At 34.2% G+C, this 20,102-nt stretch overlaps 2 protein-coding genes across 3 annotated transcripts in view; both read left to right on the plus strand.

The window, feature by feature from the left end:
- Positions 1-20,102, plus strand: part of LOC135133164 (short-chain dehydrogenase/reductase family 16C member 6) — a 97,780-nt gene that overhangs the window by 33,549 nt on the left and 44,129 nt on the right. The gene's annotated exons all lie outside the window — the stretch shown is intronic.
- LOC135133165 (uncharacterized) lies at positions 5,321-9,458 on the plus strand. Of its 2 annotated transcripts, none has more exons than XM_064061458.1 (9): positions 5,321-5,549; positions 7,901-8,094; positions 8,148-8,345; positions 8,394-8,456; positions 8,506-8,544; positions 8,594-8,644; positions 8,694-8,911; positions 8,972-9,131; positions 9,194-9,458. In XM_064061458.1, the coding sequence occupies exons 2-9, from the start codon at positions 7,902-7,904 to the stop codon at positions 9,295-9,297; spliced, it is 1,026 nt and encodes a 341-aa protein (XP_063917528.1). In that variant the 5' UTR covers positions 5,321-5,549; position 7,901; the 3' UTR covers positions 9,298-9,458. The 2 variants fall into 2 exon arrangements, with proteins under 2 accessions (XP_063917528.1, XP_063917529.1); XM_064061459.1 differs by having other exon boundaries at positions 5,356-5,408.

Consider the following 20,102-nt stretch of genomic DNA (forward strand, 5'->3'; position numbering starts at 1 on the left):
TTTGCTTGCGATATGAATATTTCATGTGCGTTTTTGGGAAGTTCCCGAATTGAAACCTTTTTAATCTAATTTTCTTGCTGTTGATTATTTTATATTGAATTTTTTTGCCGTTTAAATATGACTCCGTTCTCTGATTATTTTGCTATAGTATTTGGAAACCTCACATTATATTTTATTTTTATCGTCTCACTGTATTTTAGCGCATTTATGATACTAATTTCCCAATGTTTAACTGCATGTATAAATTATGACTGTTTATTTTTACATGTATCTAACTGTCCTGTAACCATCAATTTTTCTCGTGAACAATTGTTGTGCTCGGCATATTTAGCTAATCGATGTATGTAAAAACTCATTTATCTCTCTTTTTACATGTTTATATTCATAAGCTGTCGTAGATTTAAGTGCATGATTTTAACCCGTTATTTTAGTTGTTCTTATAATCAGTGGAGATTTCTTCGAATCCACTGAATTATTGGTTTTATTATTATTTCAGTTGTTTAATGATTTAATTAATATATAAATGCCCTATCGCAATTTATTTAAATAATTAAGTAATTATTCGATTTCGTAGTTAGTAGTTTTTTTGTTTTTTGTTTATTTATCACGCTCGTAATATCAATATGGTTTAGAAGGTGTTGCATTTAATTAAGGGTTTACCGAATTAATTTTTAGTTTTTTTGCATGCTGAGTTTTTCTAGGATTAAGTTTATTAATTAAAAATGTGGGTTATGTTCATAGATTTTAAGAGTTTTATTAGTAGAATATAATTGCGTAGCGCTTTAGAAGATAGTTTTGCATGTTGTTTTGTTTTTTCGTGTTATGTGTGTGAATTTATTTTCTGTTTATTTTTTCTGTTGATTATTTACACATTTACTCGATTATTCTTTTGACATGCTTATAATGCTTTCTTTTAATATACGTATGAAAATGTTATATATGTTTAATTATTACCTCTTCCCCTACATGCAGTTTAGCTCGTCCATTTCCAAGGAAATGGGCCTACACCCAAATAAATAATTTTGTTAGTGTCCAAAAGCTCGGCCGGGGTCAAAACTATTTGGGCACGACAACAGTAGCTTGATGCAAATCTATATATATAAAACAAAGTCGTGTTAGTTACACCATTTATAACTCAAGAATTTTATTTTTGTGTTGTTTGTGTTTTTTGATTTGTCTTCGTCGGGAATAGGATAATAAATAACATTTGGAAAATTAAGAAAAAAAATTAAAGATTCAACAAACAATACATACTAGAAAACTCATAGGCGTCGTACCGGGGCGGTAATTTCCAGCAGACTAGTAGTCATGGAACACAAAACATTATGTTGATTAATATTATTAGAAAATTAGGAAATGAACCAAAAACTAATAACTAATCAACTAAAACAATATATGTGTACACATATATATATAAAACAAAGTGAAACAACTACCTCAATAAATATATTGATATAAAATCTATAGCGCCTCTTATCTTTTTGATAAATTAATCATATTACTAGATACACATAAATTATCGCGAAATATATCAAAGCTCATTCCATTACTACAATTTTCTAGTCTTAATGCAGTTAAAAATGGACTATTAAAATGATGATACGCCTGCGGGATTTCGTAGTAAAAAGTTACTCTAGGTGTTCGACTAAGTAGGTACTTTCTCTTGGATATACAAAATTTATTTTTTCCAAAAATACTTGATAGCGTATTTTCATTAACCATATTGCACAGAATTTTTCTGTCATAGTGTCGATTTGTATATGGCTGATACATTTTGTAATAAAGGAACATGTTTACAAAATTTACTGAGTACGTTTTCTACAAGAGTAATGTAAATCTGTTGCTATGGTAACCATTTTGATCTGATGAATGAATAGAACAAGAGTTTTATGCATCGAATGTTCTTAAAATCATTCGTGTTTTTTATTATGAAACGAGTTTATAATAACCTCAATATGAGGTATGTACCAAAACAATTTTGAATCTATAATCACTCCAAGATCTTTAAACTCACTGCAGTGTTCCAAAGGGACACCATTTATATTGAAACAGAACTTATTTTTCAATTTTCCTAGTGAGAGACACTGCCCGGCATTTTTTATAACTGAATTTAACGAAATTTTGTATATCCCAATTCATCAGTTTATTTTATCCATATTGTGCTGCAGTTCTAGATCGAGGTTGTAACAGTAAATCACATTAATAATTTTCAAATCATCAGCATAAATCAAAGTTTTACTACCAATGTATTTCGTAATTTCGTTAAAAAATATAATAAAAACTAAGAGCCCTGTGCATTACCTTTTACTTCAAATTCAAATGACTTGGAACCACCAAATTCAACAAATTGTTGCCTTCACATTATTATAGATCTGAGTAAAAGGAGTGGACTATTACAGACACTATACATTTCTGATTTTCACAGAAGTTGTTCGGTCCAGTCAGGTAGACCGAAGGAGAAGGGGTGCAGCAGACTCCACCCTCTCACCCACCACCACCACTTGTAAATATGTAGATTTAAATAGTAGTAGATTCGAATAAACCGTCATGCAGAAAGGTTCGTGTCTCACTGAAACTATATTTATAGTTTCATCAACATCATTTGGTCATCCATTGTGACCCCTTAATTTTTTGGTCATCCATTGTGACCAATATTTGTGGTCACCCATTTGTGACCGCTGGTCCTTCGAACAAACACAAAAACTTACCGTTGGGTCACCCATTTATGACCTAACATTTGGTCCTTCGAACCGGATCGTCACAATTTCCGTCAGGTCACCCACTTATGACCTAACAGAATTAGACAATAATTAATTCTATCAAAGCTTTTGGCGAGATTTGTATACAACACATCTGTAATGTACTAGCTTAAAAAAGGGATAGAGAATGACAGTTGACAGAATATATAAGTTAGAAAAATGAGCTCGTGTAATTTGAGAAACTGACAATATTACCTACCCCAAACAAGACATCACATTTTGGCGACGAGTATTAAAAGAACTCAGAAGAAGACCAACGAAGCGAAAAACAACGAACACTCGGAACAGACAACAGGAGAAAAACATAACCTCAACACAACACGTGGTTCGCAACAAACGAATCGAGGAAAAGATAACAGAACATGGACACACACTCAACACCAGTACCTCCATTTCATATAGCAGAACACCCCAATAACGTTGGCTCAAGGTGGGAAAAGTGGCTCAACCGTTTTGACAACTATCTCATAGCAGCAGGCATCGATAATGAAGACCGAAAGAAAGCCATGCTTCTCCACTACGCAGGCGAAGAGGTTCATGATTTATATTTGTCACTTCCTGAACTACCAGTAAACACAGTACAACCCAATGAATCGCCTTATTTAACAGCTAAACGAAAGCTCAAACAATATTTCACCCCTAGAGTCAACAAAGAATTTGAAATGTTTAATTTTAGGCAAGCCAGACAGAGCGAGAATGAAACAATTGATCAGTTTTACGCAAAGTTACTGAAATTATCTAAGACTTGCACGTTTGAGAACCCAAATGAAGAAATCAAACTTCAAATCATCATGAACACGAAGTACACAGAACAACGTCGATATGGACTCACTGAACAACCCAATCTCGATGATCTATTGAGCAGAGCACGTACAATTGAGTGCACAGCTAATCAACTGAAGGTCATTGAAGACAAGATTGTCATGAACACAAGCACAGAAGAATGTAGCTACCTAAACAAACACAAGCAACACAGAACCGCACCAGCCAACAATGGTACCAGTAAGAACAATTGCAAAAATTGTGGAGGCAAATGGCATCCAAATGGGAGGAGAGCTTGTCCTGCTCTAAATGTAATTTGTCGAAGTTGTGGCAAGAAAGGACACTACGCCCGAGTCTGCATGTCCACTACATCAACACAACAGCAACAAGCACAATCACGAGCAAACCCCCAGCACAACAACCATGGCACAAATACTAGCATAAACAAGAAACATAATGGAGAGAGGAAGAACAGAGCACAAATTCGCTTTAATGAGCTTAATATGGAGCCAGAGTCAACTAATTCTGAGACATCTTTCAAAACAACAATTCGTCCAAACGACAGAACAGCCATGAAATGCCCTCAGGTACATGTTAAGTTGAATGGGAAAGTAATCAATTTCATTGTAGATACTGGTTCATCTGTTAATCTGATAAGCTCAAACACATTTAAAGAATTTCATCAGCAGTCGTTACAACCAGATTCCTCATCGATTCTCCCGTACAACTGTCAACAACAGTTAGAAGTAGTTGGAAAATTCAAAGGTTTGTTCCATTATAACAACCACCAAACGCGAGCAGATGTATTTGTGATAAAAGGCAACAGTGAATCATTATTGAGCTACGATACAGCAAACAAATTGCAGCTGATACAACTATCTATGATGATATATCAACCTATGGACATGAACTATATCAAAAACAAGCATCCTAATTTGTGTAATGGCATAGGTTGTCTTAAGAACCAAACTGTCAAGCTACATATTGATGAGTCAATTCCTCCAGTAGCAAATAAACACAGGAGAATTCCAATAAATCTTCGTGGAGCAGTTGAACAAGAGATAACAAGACTGATGAAACAAAACATCATTGAAAAAGCAACAGGACCAACTCCCTGGGTTTCACCAATAGTTGTAGTTCCCAAACATCACGATCCTAACTCTATCAGAATTTGTGTAGACATGAGAGAGGCTAACAAAGCCATACTTAGAGAAAGGCATCCAACACCAACTATTGAAGAAATATTTGCCCAGTTAAATGGCGCAACAGTCTTCTCAAAGATTGATTTGAAAGATGGCTACCACCAACTAACATTAGAAGAATCTTCACGGTATATAACAGTTTTCTCAACACATATATCCCACATAGCACATTACGTCCGAAGGACATCCCGGTTAGTGCCCATGCTGGATTATCCCATTGGGATCCTTTGAGGACAAGCTTAGGAATCCCAGTTAGATCCCAGCGCCATTATCCTAAGGAAGTAGCAATTTGATGGTGGTGGGATATTCCAATGGGGCAATTCTGGGATCTATTTGTAAAACATATTCCTCACGTGCAACTTTTACGGAAGATACTAGAATAATCAAAGTCTTACATTTTTTCAGTTTTAATTTCTTATGTAAAAGTGTTTTTGTGAGAAACTATTATCTGGGAAACCCACACAGCGAACAGACTGCGTTAAAATGGTCACCTGGCGCCGTGTTACAGAACTATATCGCTGCTTGTGATCGCTGCCGCTGTTCTCGTTTGCGCAATATTGCGCTGAGGTTGAGGTTATGTGGTGGTTGTGTGTTGTGTGTTGTGTCTGTGTGATTCCGTTTGTTGATGGTACATGGCCGCTGTTTTTGTGGCAGAGATTATATTTAATAGTGGATGGTAATTCAGGTAATAGAATTTTCAGTAAATATATATTCTATTTTATATTGTAGATGATAGCAATTTGATAATATTGTACATTTATAGATAACCCACATGCATACATAACCTCAAATTATGCCGAAATCCCGCTCTTCGTTTTATCGACATGTGAGACAGTACAATTCATTTATTCTATCTTGCACTGAGAATAATGTCGTTGAGAACAATAATCCATTAAATAGAAACCAGTATGAAAGTGCACAAGCAGTTGCAACAAATTTGGAAATTACTGAAAATATTCCATTACCATCAACATCGGCTAACATCGATGAAAATATTGAATTTTGTTCAGTTTTTCACAGTAGTTATTGGGAGTTATCTGATTTAGATGATAGTAGTAATGAATCTTTTACAGATTGCAGTAATACATTTTTGGTATCTAGCTTAGATTTATATCAACAATCCAATCATTCAACTTCTGAGGACAATTGTTCTAACATTACTAACGATTTAAGAGAATGGGCAATTTCTCATAACGTGTGTCATAACACTTTGAAAGAGTTACTAAAAATTTTAAAACCAGTTATGCCTAATTTGCCGCAAGACTCTAGGACATTCCTACGAACACCACGACAAACTTTGCTTAAATGTGTAAATCCAGGAAAATATTATCACTTTGGTTTAGGAGAAGGTGTTAAATGGTTACTTGAAATGTCTCTCCCACCACCATCTGTACAAACAATTGAAATTTGCGTTAATATTGATGGGTTGCCATTATCAAAAAGTTCCAATTCTCAACTATATCCTATTTTGATATCACTTTTCCCTCAGAATAACTCCATTTCAATGATCGGTATATATCATGGTAATGAAAAACCCAAAGATTCGAATCTATTTCTAAAAGATTTTGTAGATGAAGCCATTATGATGGTGAACCACGGTTTTGAATTTAAGGGAAAAAGATATTACTTCAATATTAAAGCTTTTATTTGTGATGCACCTGCTAAATCCTTTATAAAATGTACCAAAGGGCATACAGGTTATTATTCATGTAGTAAATGTTGTCAAAGGGGCTTATTTGATAACAACAAACTATGTTTTCCTGACATAATTTTTGTTAAGCGGACAGATGAAGACTTCATTTCACAGAAACAAGAAGAACACCATATTAATACTTCTATTTTAACGACCATTCCTAACGTTGGTCTTATTTCTTGCTTCCCATTAGATTACATGCATCTTATCTGTCTAGGTGTTGTTAAAAAATTATTGCTGTTGTGGTGTAATGGGAAACCACCAAATAAATTATCTTTTGGTCAGATTTCAGAGTTGTCAAATTCTTTAATTTTACAGTCCAGAAATATTACTCGTGATTTTTGCCGAAAGCCTAGATCTATACTTGAAGTTAAACGTTGGAAAGCAACTGAGTTTAGGCAATTTTTATTATATAGCGGACCAGTTGTTTTGAAAAATATATTACCACAAAATATGTTGTTAAATTTTATGTCTCTTCATACAGCTATGTTCATTTTGTCAAACCCATTTAATTTAACACACGAAAGAGTTAATTACGCTGACTCTTTACTTAAATATTTTGTAGAAACATTTATGATTTTATATGGAAAATGTAACGTATCCCATAATGTTCATAATTTATTACATATAGCTGATGATGTTCTGCAATTTGGAAGTGTAGACAACTTTAGCGCTTTTCGTTTCGAAAACTACATGCAATTTATAAAACGCCTTGTAAGGAAACACGACAATCCGATTTCACAAATTGTACGCCGAATTTCAGAAATAAAAACATTTAGTCAGCTTTGTCGCACAGGGATAAACCAAAGTAAAGTTCAATTGAAAGAGCACTTTTCGGGCATTTTAATAGATGGATGTTATTCTCCCCAATATAGTAACTTTCATTTTCCTAAGTTTCAGCTGAAGATTATCGCTCCTGATAACTGCTGTGGTTTAAAAGACGGTAATATTATTATAATTGAAAATTTCGCAACTAACGCATCAAAAGATGTTGTCATAATTGGAAGAAAATTTTTAAGTGTAAGTGATTTCTATTTAGAACCTTGCAAGTCTTCATTAGTAGGAATTTTTAAAGTTCGATGTTTGGGGGTATTGGAATATTGGCCAATTTCCAATGTAGATATAAAATATGTTAAATTTAATCTAGATAACAATAGTTTTGTCGTTGTCCCTCTTCTACACGGCGTTAACAATTAGTCCCTTTTTGTGTGTGATTTCACAAGTAGTCGTTTACTGGATTTTGACTTTTCTTTATCCTGAAAGACGTCTTGTAATAAAATCAAATCATATTAAATTGTGCAGAACACGAACGAAATTTAACATTTAAAATGCCGTAAATATATGCATCGAAGCCTAATAATGCCCCACAGAAAAATGTATTATTTACTTTGTCAGCGTAACTATTTTATGATTATCTGGGGCTATTCTTTTGTTTTTCTTCTGTTATGCGTGGTGATGACTTTTTGATCAATCATAACTTTTAGAATGTGGGTGGTAGTATTATTTCAAAAAGAAAACTCTCTTGCTGTAATACCAAAATGTTGGTTAATGTTTGACAATGATAAATGCTACTGGCCTCCAGTACCAGACGTGTCGAATTACGTCTGTAAGTGCAAAGAGCCGGATGGTAACTGGCATGTATTTGGGGTAAGAGTTTTAAACAATGGAAAAGTGTATGGTAATTTACAACCTGTCGAAGTTTAAGCTTATTGTAACTTATTGTTTTTTTAGACAATTATTTGAAAGCACGGGCAGCTGCTCGTGCCGCAGAAAACACGTCAGATATAAATACAGAATCTGAAGATCAAAAGAAAAGGAAACGGAAACCAAAAAAAATTTATAGTGATTCTTCTTCTGAAGATGATGATATTAGCGTCTATTCCAAGGCTGCATTCCCACCTTTGCCCAATGCCCCAACGCGTTTTGCTTGTAAGTTTCATTTGTTAGTATACCCCTTTTAGGCATTGTTTTCTTCAGCCTGTTCATCGTCAGAACCAAGAAGTGCAATCTCACAAAGTTCCTCCGAGTTAAACAAAAACGGTAAAGTATTTAAAAGTAACGTTTGTTTATGCCATTCTGATTATTTCAGACATTTCTTCTTCTGTTTCTAAAGAAACTCTCACAGATGGTAAGTTCCACGCATTTTAATGTGTTGTTTTGTAGTGTTCTTGTTTCAGTGTCCCCGTCTACTTCACAATCCCAAAGACTGATTGAAAAAACTTCAGATGGTGAGTTTCCGTTTTGTATAATTACGTCTATCATTAAATCCATTCTTAGATTTTTTGCACCGACTGCGACACCAACTTTCTGTCATGAATTTTAAAATCAACAATATACAAAGTGACATGACAACTATCATAGATCTGTTAAGGAAAACACAAGAAGTGAACTCAGGCCAAAGTGACTTTAATTATGAACCATTACCCTTGCAAACTTTGCAATCACTAAACGAATTTGAGGACTATTTGCAAATTGAGGACAATTTCAAAAAATTTGTATGTTTAAATTTTTAACGTCAATATTTTTTAAACTTTGATGGAATTTTCACATTGCAGACTTTGTTTGTTCAGAAAATTGGAGGTTCGTCCATATATGAATGCGTGAAGAGGGTGCTTAGAAGAGTTATGGTTGACGAATTAGCGACAAAATTCTCATGGAACGGCAAACGACAGAAGCGGGCTTTTGAAGGATTGAATATACAAAAAGGATTAACAAGTTAGTAATATATACTCTGTTGTTTTTGCTTTTTATCTGTAATGTTGTGTCGGTCTTTTAAGGTGGAATTCAAGCAAACGTTACCACAAAAAACTGTTCAGAGAAGGATGTGGAAGCTTCCATTAAAAGTTGGTTACGCCATGCGAAATCAAGAATTAAAATTTGATTAAGTAATACGTGATACCAAAAAATATTCATTCGTTAATAGTTTTTTTTTATATATATATAATCATTTCAGTTATTATAGAAATAGGTATTTTATTTTTTAGATTATTCATATGAAATATTTTTGTAATATATACTTACTAATTAAAGAAAAAATTAAAATTGAATCGTTTCATGTACCCAACAGTAACAATAAACCCATATCCTATTTTTGTCCTCGTTTTGTTCAAGGAAAATATCTGTGGGATGTAATACGGAGATCTAAAGTTGTCTCATTCCAATGTCCCAGGCATGTCCCAAGGAGAATTTGGGAATACCCAGGGACATCCCGTAATTCCGGCACAAATCTCCCAGGTTAGTCCATGGGATACATTTGTGCTATATGGGATTGGTTTGTATCAATATAAACGACTGAGTTTTGGGATAAATTCCGCTGCAGAGATTTTTCAAAACACAATAAGACAACTGTTAAACCAAATAGATGGTGTGTTAAACATCAGCGATGATATACTAATCTTCGGAACAACTCAACAAGACCATGATAAGGCTCTCAAGCAAGTAATAGAATGTTTGGATAACCATAATTTGACAATCAACACAAAGAAATGCATTTTTAACACAAACAAAATCGATTTCTTTGGATATGTATTCTCTAGCAAAGGCATTTACCCTGATCCAGACAAAGTCAAGTCTGTCTCTAACCTAGAACCGCCCAGAAACGTACATGAACTAAGAAGCTTCCTAGGAACGTTGAATTATGTTGGAAAGTTCCTGCCTCACTTAGCAACAAATACTGCAATATTACGTAAGCTGATTACAAAAGATGCTCAATGGGACTGGACTGAAAAGCATCACAGCGCTTTTAATGATCTTAAGAAACAACTAGAATCAGCACGAAACCTCGCCTATTTTGACCAACAGAAAAAGACGCACCTCTATGTAGACGCTGGTCCCATAGGACTTGGAGCGATCCTTTCGCAAGAACTTAACAACAAAACAGAAGTTATTTCGTACGCTAGCAGAACATTAACTTTGACCGAACAGAAATACGGTCAAATAGAGAAAGAAACATTAGCAGCAACATGGGCCATACATCACTTCAGAATATACCTGTTAGGAGGTCACTTTGTGTTACACACAGACCACAAACCCTTGGTCTCAATCCTACAGAACCCTCGATCAGCTCCAAACGCACGCATTGAACGACTTTGTTTGAAACTTCAGCCTTATAAATTTACAGTTCAATACCAAAGAGGCATAACAAATCCGTCTGATTATTTATCTCGTCATCCAACACACAGCCCACCAGAAGCATATGATAAAAGTGAAGAATACGTAGCTTTTGTAACCAATCATTCACTACCAAACACAATTTCACTTGAAGAAATCGAAAATGCAATGAAAGATGATTTTCAGTTGCAGCTACTGAAAAAGGCCTTGTTAGAAGATGATTCCTTGTTTTGGAAGAAACGAGAACTGCAAACATTCAAGCAAATCAAACAAGAGCTCACTGTATATGGTAATATTATTCTCAAAGGCAGTCAAATCGTAATTCCCAGCAAACTGCAGAAAAACATTATCAGATTGGCACATAAAGGTCATCAAGGTCTCGTTAAAACCAAACAACTGGTAAGAACTAAGGTATGGTTTCCCAACATCAACAAAATGGTAGAAGAAGTAGTGAAGTCATGTACAGCATGTCAAGCAGTGACACCCTACAACCAGCGAAATCCGATTCAAACATACCCGACATCCACTCACCCGCTTGAATGTCTAGATGTAGATTACGCCGGACCATTTCCAGATGGAAAATATTATTTCATAATGGTGGATGATTTCTCAAAGTTTCCATTCGTCAAAAAAGTACCATCGACCAATTTCAAACAGCTGAAGCCCGTACTTGACGAGACATTTGCACTATTTGGCCTACCAAAAGAACTTAAATCCGATAATGGATCACCCTTTAATGGATACGAGTTGAAAGAATATCTTTCAAGCCTTAACATCAAGCATCATTTGATAACACCACGTTGGCCAGAAGCAAATGGCAGAACTGAGAGATTCGTGAAAACGTTCAAGAAAGCCCTCTTGTCCTCTTGTGCGCAACAATCAACAGCAATAATCCAGACGCAGAAATTCAAGAATTTTTAATCAATTACTGAAGCACCCCTCATTCAACAACAAACTGCCCACCATATCAAATTATGTTCAACAGAGAAATCAACAACTTCTTACCCACTCTCAAAAACAAGACGATTCATGAATACAATCCCCAAACGGACATCGACAACAGAAGAAAACAAAACGAACGCGCCAATCGTAAAAGAAGGACATTTGAACATGGCTTACAACTTGGACAAAAAGTTCTTTGCAAACAACAAAAGAAGAATTCGCTGACTCCACTCTTTGATCCAGATCCATACACGATCACTAGAATCACCGGTTCTCAAATTGAAGCTCGACGAGGAGAAAAGGTGATTGTCAGAAATTCATCATTCTTCAAGCCACACCACTCAGCACAGAGTCCAAGGCCAGAGTATCACCCCTCAACAAGTTTGGCACCCAGTCGATCTTCCCAATCTGAACAAACGCGAGCACCGTTCCCCACAACACCTCCAAGGTCGACAGCTCCAGCCACGACACCCCTTAGACAAGACAACACGGAAGACAAAGTAAACAGTCCCCCAAATCAACGAGTCGAGACGCCCACTGAACGACGTCCCCAGCGAGACAGAAAACCACCGTCGAAGCTCCGGGACTATCTTGTAGAACTCTAATGGCATGTGCGTCATATGAGTTATTGAGTTTAACTTTTATTTTGTATTTGGTATGTGTTCTTTAATTTTCAGTAAGGGAGGAAATGTAATGTACTAGCTTAAAAAAGGGATAGAGAATGACAGTTGACAGAATATATAAGTTAGAAAAATGAGCTCGTGTAATTTGAGAAACTAACAATATTACCTACCCCAAACAAGACATCACAACATCTACGTGTAATTTCTTGTCTAATGTTGACGAAACAATCTGACTAAATTCATATAAGTTAGTGGCCATTGACCTGCCTTTTAAAAATCTGACATATTTTAGACACTTTCCAGATAGATGGATAATTACATGTTTCCATATCTAGTTTATGTACAGAGTCATCAAAATTGATTGAGAGAGTTGGTAAACCTGAACTTGAATAATTTGGTTTATTAAGTTGTATAAAAATATTAGCTGTCAGATTTGAAGTTTCAAGTTTCAAATTTCAAAACTCAGTGGCGTCTTTTTTCGACTTTTTTTTTGGTAAAAACATTAGTTGTCAGATTTGAAGTTTCTAATTTTTGTCACGCCACTGAATTCATTGCCATATAACCTTAAACAAATCTGTCATAAGGTTGACAAACTTCACGGCAAAAACAGGGGGTACCAACTCTCTCAATCAATGTTGATGACCCTGTATAAATAGTAGTAGTATAAATATATTGGAAAGGTACGACGAGATACTGAATACAATCGACCAAACCAAACGCTGGAACGTAATCTGGATCACAAACTTGATTGCCTTTAATTTTCTTAATTGATTTAAAAATATCATGTCGAATCCGACAAAAATGTAGCACATTCATAATATCATGAAACTTCAAAGGACCGGAGACACAACTCTTCTTGCCACAAAACACGCAAACATAATTATTCATTACCGTTATCATAGGCAGTATCACTTATGCTGTTGTTGCAGAAAACCCTTGAAAAGTGACTAACAAATGCATTTCCTATGTCTTGTGGAATGGACAAGATGTTATCAGCATATGTTATTTCAGCTGGTTTTTCCTTTCCATATTTACAAATGATCATAATTTACTAACATTATGCGTCAGAGAATTTTTTACATGTGTTGCTATGTATAGTGTCTGAAATACTACAAGGTTATATGGCCCCACTAAACTTAATAATGGGATGTTATAATTCCTTTTGTGCGGCTAGTTAGCGTTATAAATCAAGGATTTGTCTCAATATCTTGCCACCTTAGTACCTACTGCTGGGTAATTCGCTTAAAAATTTTTGGTACATTAAACCAACACAATTTACAACTGTTGGTTTGCCTTATTACGTAATTACTCCATTGTCATCTTCACAATACCTTAATTTTACAGTAGCCATATAACCATGTAGTATCTGGGACACTATAGAAACTTACATTCAGATTACAAATATTTCTTCTCCAAAAGTTACTGGATAACCGTGCAGAATAATATGTAGATTACCAACAAGTGGCATTTACCCTAGATGCAATTGTGGATTTTTAAATTCCAACATTTTTTTCCATATAAATGTAAAATACCTTTAAAATTAACTAAAACATCTTTGTAACTTGCATTACCTTTTATTTTTTCATAAAAGACCAAATCTGTAAAAGTATATATGTGTATACCTATGTGGTGAGAGAATTTGAGAATTTAATACATTTAGTCAAGCATGTCTTGGTTACAATTGATGCTTATTAGATAATTATAATTAGAATGGTAGGCTGCTGAGGCTTAGGGCCTTTTCAGCACCGTATATGGGGTGTTCAGTGTATTTCAAATAACTGCAAATTTCAGCCCAAAGTGAGTTCTAATAGACTGCTGAAAAAATTTTTCAGTAGTCCACAATCCTAGGACATTCTGTACATTTATTTCTATGGATGTCGAGGAATGATCTGTTTGTTGCGTATGTTTGATGTTTCTCTCTTATTATGTTTCAATTATATTATAATTTACAATCTAATTGTTAGGAATTTGTATGAAATAACTTTAATAACGTATTTTTTGGGTTTGTAAACCATCATTAACTAAGTAATAATGATATCTGTTTTTAGAGAGTAAATTTTTAGTTTCCTTTATAATCTCAACATATATTTAGGTACTTCCTAAGTTTATATTTTACTTGTCATCGCATTCGTTCCGAATGTTTAACTTTTTAAATCTTGAAGGTTTAAGTAGAACTTAAAGGCTCAATATCTTTATATTTCGAAGCCTTGTCAATAACTTCGAAGCCTCAACTTTTTAAATAAGTACTTATAAAAAAGACAGTAAACTGTAATTTTTAGTAATTTATTATTTATATTCTGTTGTGTCACGATGTTGGCATTGATTTCAAAGTTTACGGGCCAGTTTCTAGAATATTTTAATTGAGATGTTGTTAATTACGCATTTAACGTGGCATCTAGCGATGTCTGATTTGCATAGAGTCGGTCACGTGGTACTTTAATGCCATGCTAAAAACTACTGTAAACCGGGTTTACACCTTTTAAATATAATCTGTATAAATTATATATAGATATAGATATAGTTATAGATTTCAAAGTATTATGAAATATGCGGCTTCCATGATTTTATTTGATTCTAAAAAATGTCGAAAGTTGGACATTAACCTTTAAGCTTCGATTCTTTAAACTATGAAATGTCTGCGGTTAATGAATCTGTGTTTGTTTTTTACTCTGTACATCCAGATTTTTGTAAGAAAATTAAAACTGTATAATATTTTGAAAAAAACGCTTTAAGATTATCAATATAATTGTTAATCAAAATTTTTTCGTTTATGTCCCAAGAAAGTGCATATTTTACAATGTTTCCGAAGAAATGTTAATTAATTTTTATAGAATTACATACTCCTGCATGTAATGTAGTTTTTACCCTAAAATTCAAAATTGTATTTTACAATTTAATTTTGAAATTGCAAAACCGAATGTTCTCTAAAATCTTGCAAACGTTTTAAGGTTATACAAAGCAAATAAATCATTCATCAAAATTTATTTGTTTATGGTTTCCCAAAAAATGATGACGTGATCTTTAAATTCTGCCGAATAAATATCATTAGTAGCGGAAGAGCACAAACTTGTATGCTGCTGTGTATGCAAAAAGTCCTCTAAGATTGAGTGCGTGGGTTTATCTACAGCTGAAGCCAGGAAAATACACGCTGGTGATGGTTTGACTTGGTCGTGCAATAACTGCAGGAAGTTGGGAAATGACATCAACAGTCTTAAGGCTGTTATTATATTATTGCAAGAACAGATCTCTACATTTCAATCGGCAGTGACTCCGTCACGTTTAACAGAATTGATGAGCATTGAAAAGTCAGTTTATGAATTTGAAGAAAGACAAAAAAGAGAAAACAATTTAATGGTTTTTGGTATTAAGGAAGGAGAAAACTTAGCTAAAAAAGAACAAACTGAAAAAGATGTAAATTTTTTAAAAAATATGTTTTCCACTGTAGGTGTCTCAGTTTGTGAGGATGAGATAAGTCCTATGAGATGTGGTAAATATGATCATGGTGCTTCTCTGTGTCGTCCCGTCAAAGTTAAGCTTTCGAGTCCCGATGTTGTCAAGAAACTTGTATACGATAGTCGTAAACTTCGTGATAATGAGGATTTCAAAAATATTCGAATCTCAACCGATCGCACTCCAATGCAACTTGAACTCTATCGCGAAGTGAAAATTGAACTGGCCTCAAGACTTGATTCTGGTGAGACTAATTTAACAATAAAATATATTCGTGGCGTCCCAACAGTTGTCATGAAAAATCAACCGGAAAACTAAAATTGCCCAACAGGACACCTCCAACAAACCTTAAAATATTCTACCAAAATGTTCGTGGTTTACGTACCAAAACTCATGAATTTTATACTAGCACCTCTGATATCTCATTTGATATAGTTATAATAACTGAATCTTGGCTTTGTAGTTCCATTTTTAACAACAAGCTCTTTCCTCATTGTAATACGGTAATGCGTAATGATAGGAAATTTTCTTCGGTTGGTCGTTCAACTGGTGGCGGAGTTCTGTTTGTTACTTTAAATAACCATAACTTTCAGCAAATTGACACTACGCATATTAGCAATCTGGTACCATTGGTTGATATCATCATGTGCAAATACGTCACGAATGCCACAACTATATTTTTTATTACTGTTTACGTACCACCAGATATATCATCAGCTGGCATGTTTTCTTTTACTGAAGCACTTACACCGATGTTATTAGAACATTCTGTTTTTATAATAGGTGATCTCAACCTGCCACATTTCTCTCTTGATCCCGATCGTCACATTGCTTGTGCAAAAACTCGCTGTTTTGTTGATTTCTGTAACCTCTTAAACTTAACTCAGTTTAATCGTGTTGTTAATCGCAATAACAATATCTTGGATTTAGTTTTATCAAATACAAAATTTGAGACGATGGTTCATCATGAGCAATTCCCACTGGTTAGGGAAGATTTGCATCATCCTGCGCTATCAATAAATGCATTTATGGAAATTCCTGATCATATACCATTTCCTTCTGCTACTAATGTAAGATACAATTTTCGTAAAGCAGATTACATCAAACTCTATTCTGATTTATTAAATGCTGACTGGTCGTTTTTAGATGCACATAATGATGTTAATGTAGCTTTGGAAAAGTTCAATATGCAGAATTCAACCGCCTGCGACGACTGACCAAACTGCAAATTTCTGATGCTTATAAACTGTTTACCCAAAAAGCTGAGCAGTCTTTGCAAAAATGCCCCAATGATTTTTGGAAATATATTCGTCTTAAGAACAAGGAAATGAGAATTCCTGGCCTGATAAAACATGATGATAATGTATATCGTAATCCCTCTGAAATTGTTAATGTCTTTGCAGGGGTATTCTCAAAAGGTTTTTCTGGCAAAGCAACGTATCAAATTGAAGACATCTCCTCTAATTTACCAACAATGTCTTTTTCTGAAGTTACAGAGTGTCAAGTCTTAGAGAGTATACGAAAACTTCCAGCCGGACGGAATTTTCGCAAAACCTTTACAGAAAATCATAAACTTGTCGATTCGTTATTGTGTATTTCCTGAAAAATGGAAAAATGCAAGAGTTGTCCCAGTATTTAAAAATGGTGATCGCTCAGATGCAAGCAAATACAGACCTATCTCAATCTTATGTAACTTCGCTAAGGTATATGAACAGCTCCTCTACAGTATATACAATAGTGTCAAGTCATATATTTCACAACATCAACATGGATTCATGACTAACAGGTCAACTGTTACTAATCTAGTCTGTTTAACGCAATCTTTGTGTGAAGTTGTAGACAAGGGAGGACAAATGGATGTCATATATGCAGACTTTTCCAAAGCCTTCGATAGCATCGGCCATGACATCTTCCTACAGAAGTTGAGCAGCTTTGGATTTTCGTTGAAACTTATGAACCTGATGTCTTCTTATCTGTCTAATGGTTCGAATTTTGTCTTTTTTAATGGGTTTGAATCTGATAATTACGTGTCAACATCCGGAGTTCCACAGGGGTCTAATCTTGGGCCCCTGCTTTTTAATTTGTTTATAAATGACCTCCTAAAATCAGTAAACTGCAGCACACTCGCTTATGCAGATGATATCAAACTTTTTTGCCCCATCTACAATATTGAGGATTCGGTTCGCCTTCAAAGCAACTGGGATCACTTGGTTTGCTGGAGTGACTTTAATAGACTTAAACTGAATTTTGATAAATGTTATGTGGTGTCATACACAAAGAAAAAACATCTTGTTCAAACCAATTACATAATAAAGGGAAGTCCTCTGCAAAGGAAGGAGTATATTAAAGATCTTGGAGTCACTATTGACTGCAAACTGTCATTTGTTAATCATATAGATTCTGTTTCTAAGGCTGCGATGAAAATGCTTGGTTTCATTATGAGGAATGGCAGAATAGAATATGGCTCGATAGTATGGTCGCCATTGTATCTCTCACATCAGCTTCAACTGGAAAGAGTCCAAAGAAAATTCTTAAAATACATCTCCTTCATAATTGATGGTATTTACCCGGAAAGGGGAATTGATTTATAGTTCACTAGTGCAAAGACATGGATTCAGCTCATTGTCTGACAGGCGTGGCTTACAATGTTCGAAGTTTATGCTAAAGCTCATCACTAACAAGATTGACTGTCCATATATTATGGGTTATGTAAACTTTCATGTCCCGAAACATGCATCACGTTATGTGGAGACGTTTCATTTGGTAACACCAAGAACTAATGTCATGAAGAACTCGCCAATGACTAGAATATCATGTTTTGCTAACATCCACTATGATGATATCTCGTATTTCATATTGCACACTAACTGTAAATTCTTTTGTATGTGTTTCAGTCATATTAAGTCGTTTCACAATTAATTAATTAATTCTTTTTTTATTTTACATATTTTGTTAATTGCATTATACTATGCAGAATGTAGGTATTATACAATGTGTTGTCCTGTAAATGATGTACACTGTTGGGCAATAAATGCTATTATTATTATTATTAATATTATTATTATCATGAAGTTACTTGATTCTGCATGTGTGACTTATGAATCCGTGTTGAGTTTTACTCCTGACATCCAGATTATTGTGAAAAAACATCAACATTTAATTTTGAAATTGTAAAAACTGAATGCTGGGAAATTTTACACATATTTTAAGGTTAATGTAAGCATGGTCAATCGTTAATCAAAATTTGTCCGTCATTTTCCAATTTTCTTTTCTTGAGAATACAAAATTAATCAAATTTCATTTGCTTTTAACCACCCACGATTGTAATCTGAACGTGCGAATGGTCGAATGTTTTGAAGCATAAACATAAACAGTTGAAGTTAAGCAAGACTTGAGAAATTGAGAATATCTACATTTTTTACCATTGGTTAACTGCTTTAAATATATTTCATATTCTCTACACTTGTGCGGACTGCACCCCTTTGGAATTTGCGTCCTTGCGGCGCATGGATTGCAGGGGTGTTAATTCGCCACTGGTTTTTATTTTATTGAGGTTATCACAAAACAAAAATCGCAGAACAAAATTAAATTTTATAATATTTTAAAGAAGCGAGATTTTATTATTTTTACTTTTTAGTTCAAGGGCGAAGGAAGTTTTGTTAAAATAAATTTCTACCAATTTTTTGCTTTGCGTTATCTAACTGACGAAGTTAAGATTTTATTTTATCTGATTTTTTTACATAAAACAATTTTAATAACTGTTAAAAAAATTCTGCTTCAAGAACATCGGGAAGGTTTTTTTTGATATCAAAGTACTGAAAAAATTGAAATTAGTCCCGATTACGTCTTAAAAAATTCTGCTAGTGAAAATATCAGTTAACTGACAAGGAAATTTCACAATGTTTGCGTAATAAGTGATCATTAATGGTAGAACACAAAGGTCAATTCCTCGTCCGGCATTTTTTAAGCATTTTCTGTGCAAGTCAAGGTTACTTCTGCAATACGTAAGCAATATACACGTAAAATTTTAGATGACCAATTATGATCACTTTAAAGTTTTAGATTAGACGTCAACGGTGCTAAATGTAGTTAAATTATCAGGGAAATAAACTTAATTAGAGTTTTCGGTAACAAATTCGGTGAAATAACTTTAATGACGGATTTTCTGCTAATAAACCAATTTCGTCACCATTAACAGGTTCATGTATTTACTCAATTTGCTCATTTAATTAATTGCTTTTTATTTTAAGAAGAGTAAATATGTACCGAAACCAATTATTTCTTTTTGTTTTTAATTTCATGTGTAGGTAATTCTTAGTTTCGTAATTCCTTAATTGACCGATGCCCCGTATGACATAACTTTTGTGACTACCTGCAGCATACAGTAATTAAGAAATTGTGTAAACAGTATACATACATCTAAAAAAGTAAGAAGTGCACTTTGTATACGTATGGTAATTTGGGGAAATTTCGATGGACATTATTGCAGTTCATGTACTTTCGTTCAGTAATAACTAATAACATTTGTAATTTTCAAATCTACAGGACAAATATCTTGTTG

The sequence above is a fragment of the Zophobas morio genome, unplaced genomic scaffold (assembly GCF_036711695.1).
Source record: "Zophobas morio isolate AGI-343-1 ecotype UQ-CSIRO unplaced genomic scaffold, CSIRO_AGI_Zmor_V1 ptg000021l, whole genome shotgun sequence".
Lineage (NCBI taxonomy): Eukaryota > Metazoa > Arthropoda > Insecta > Coleoptera > Tenebrionidae > Zophobas > Zophobas morio.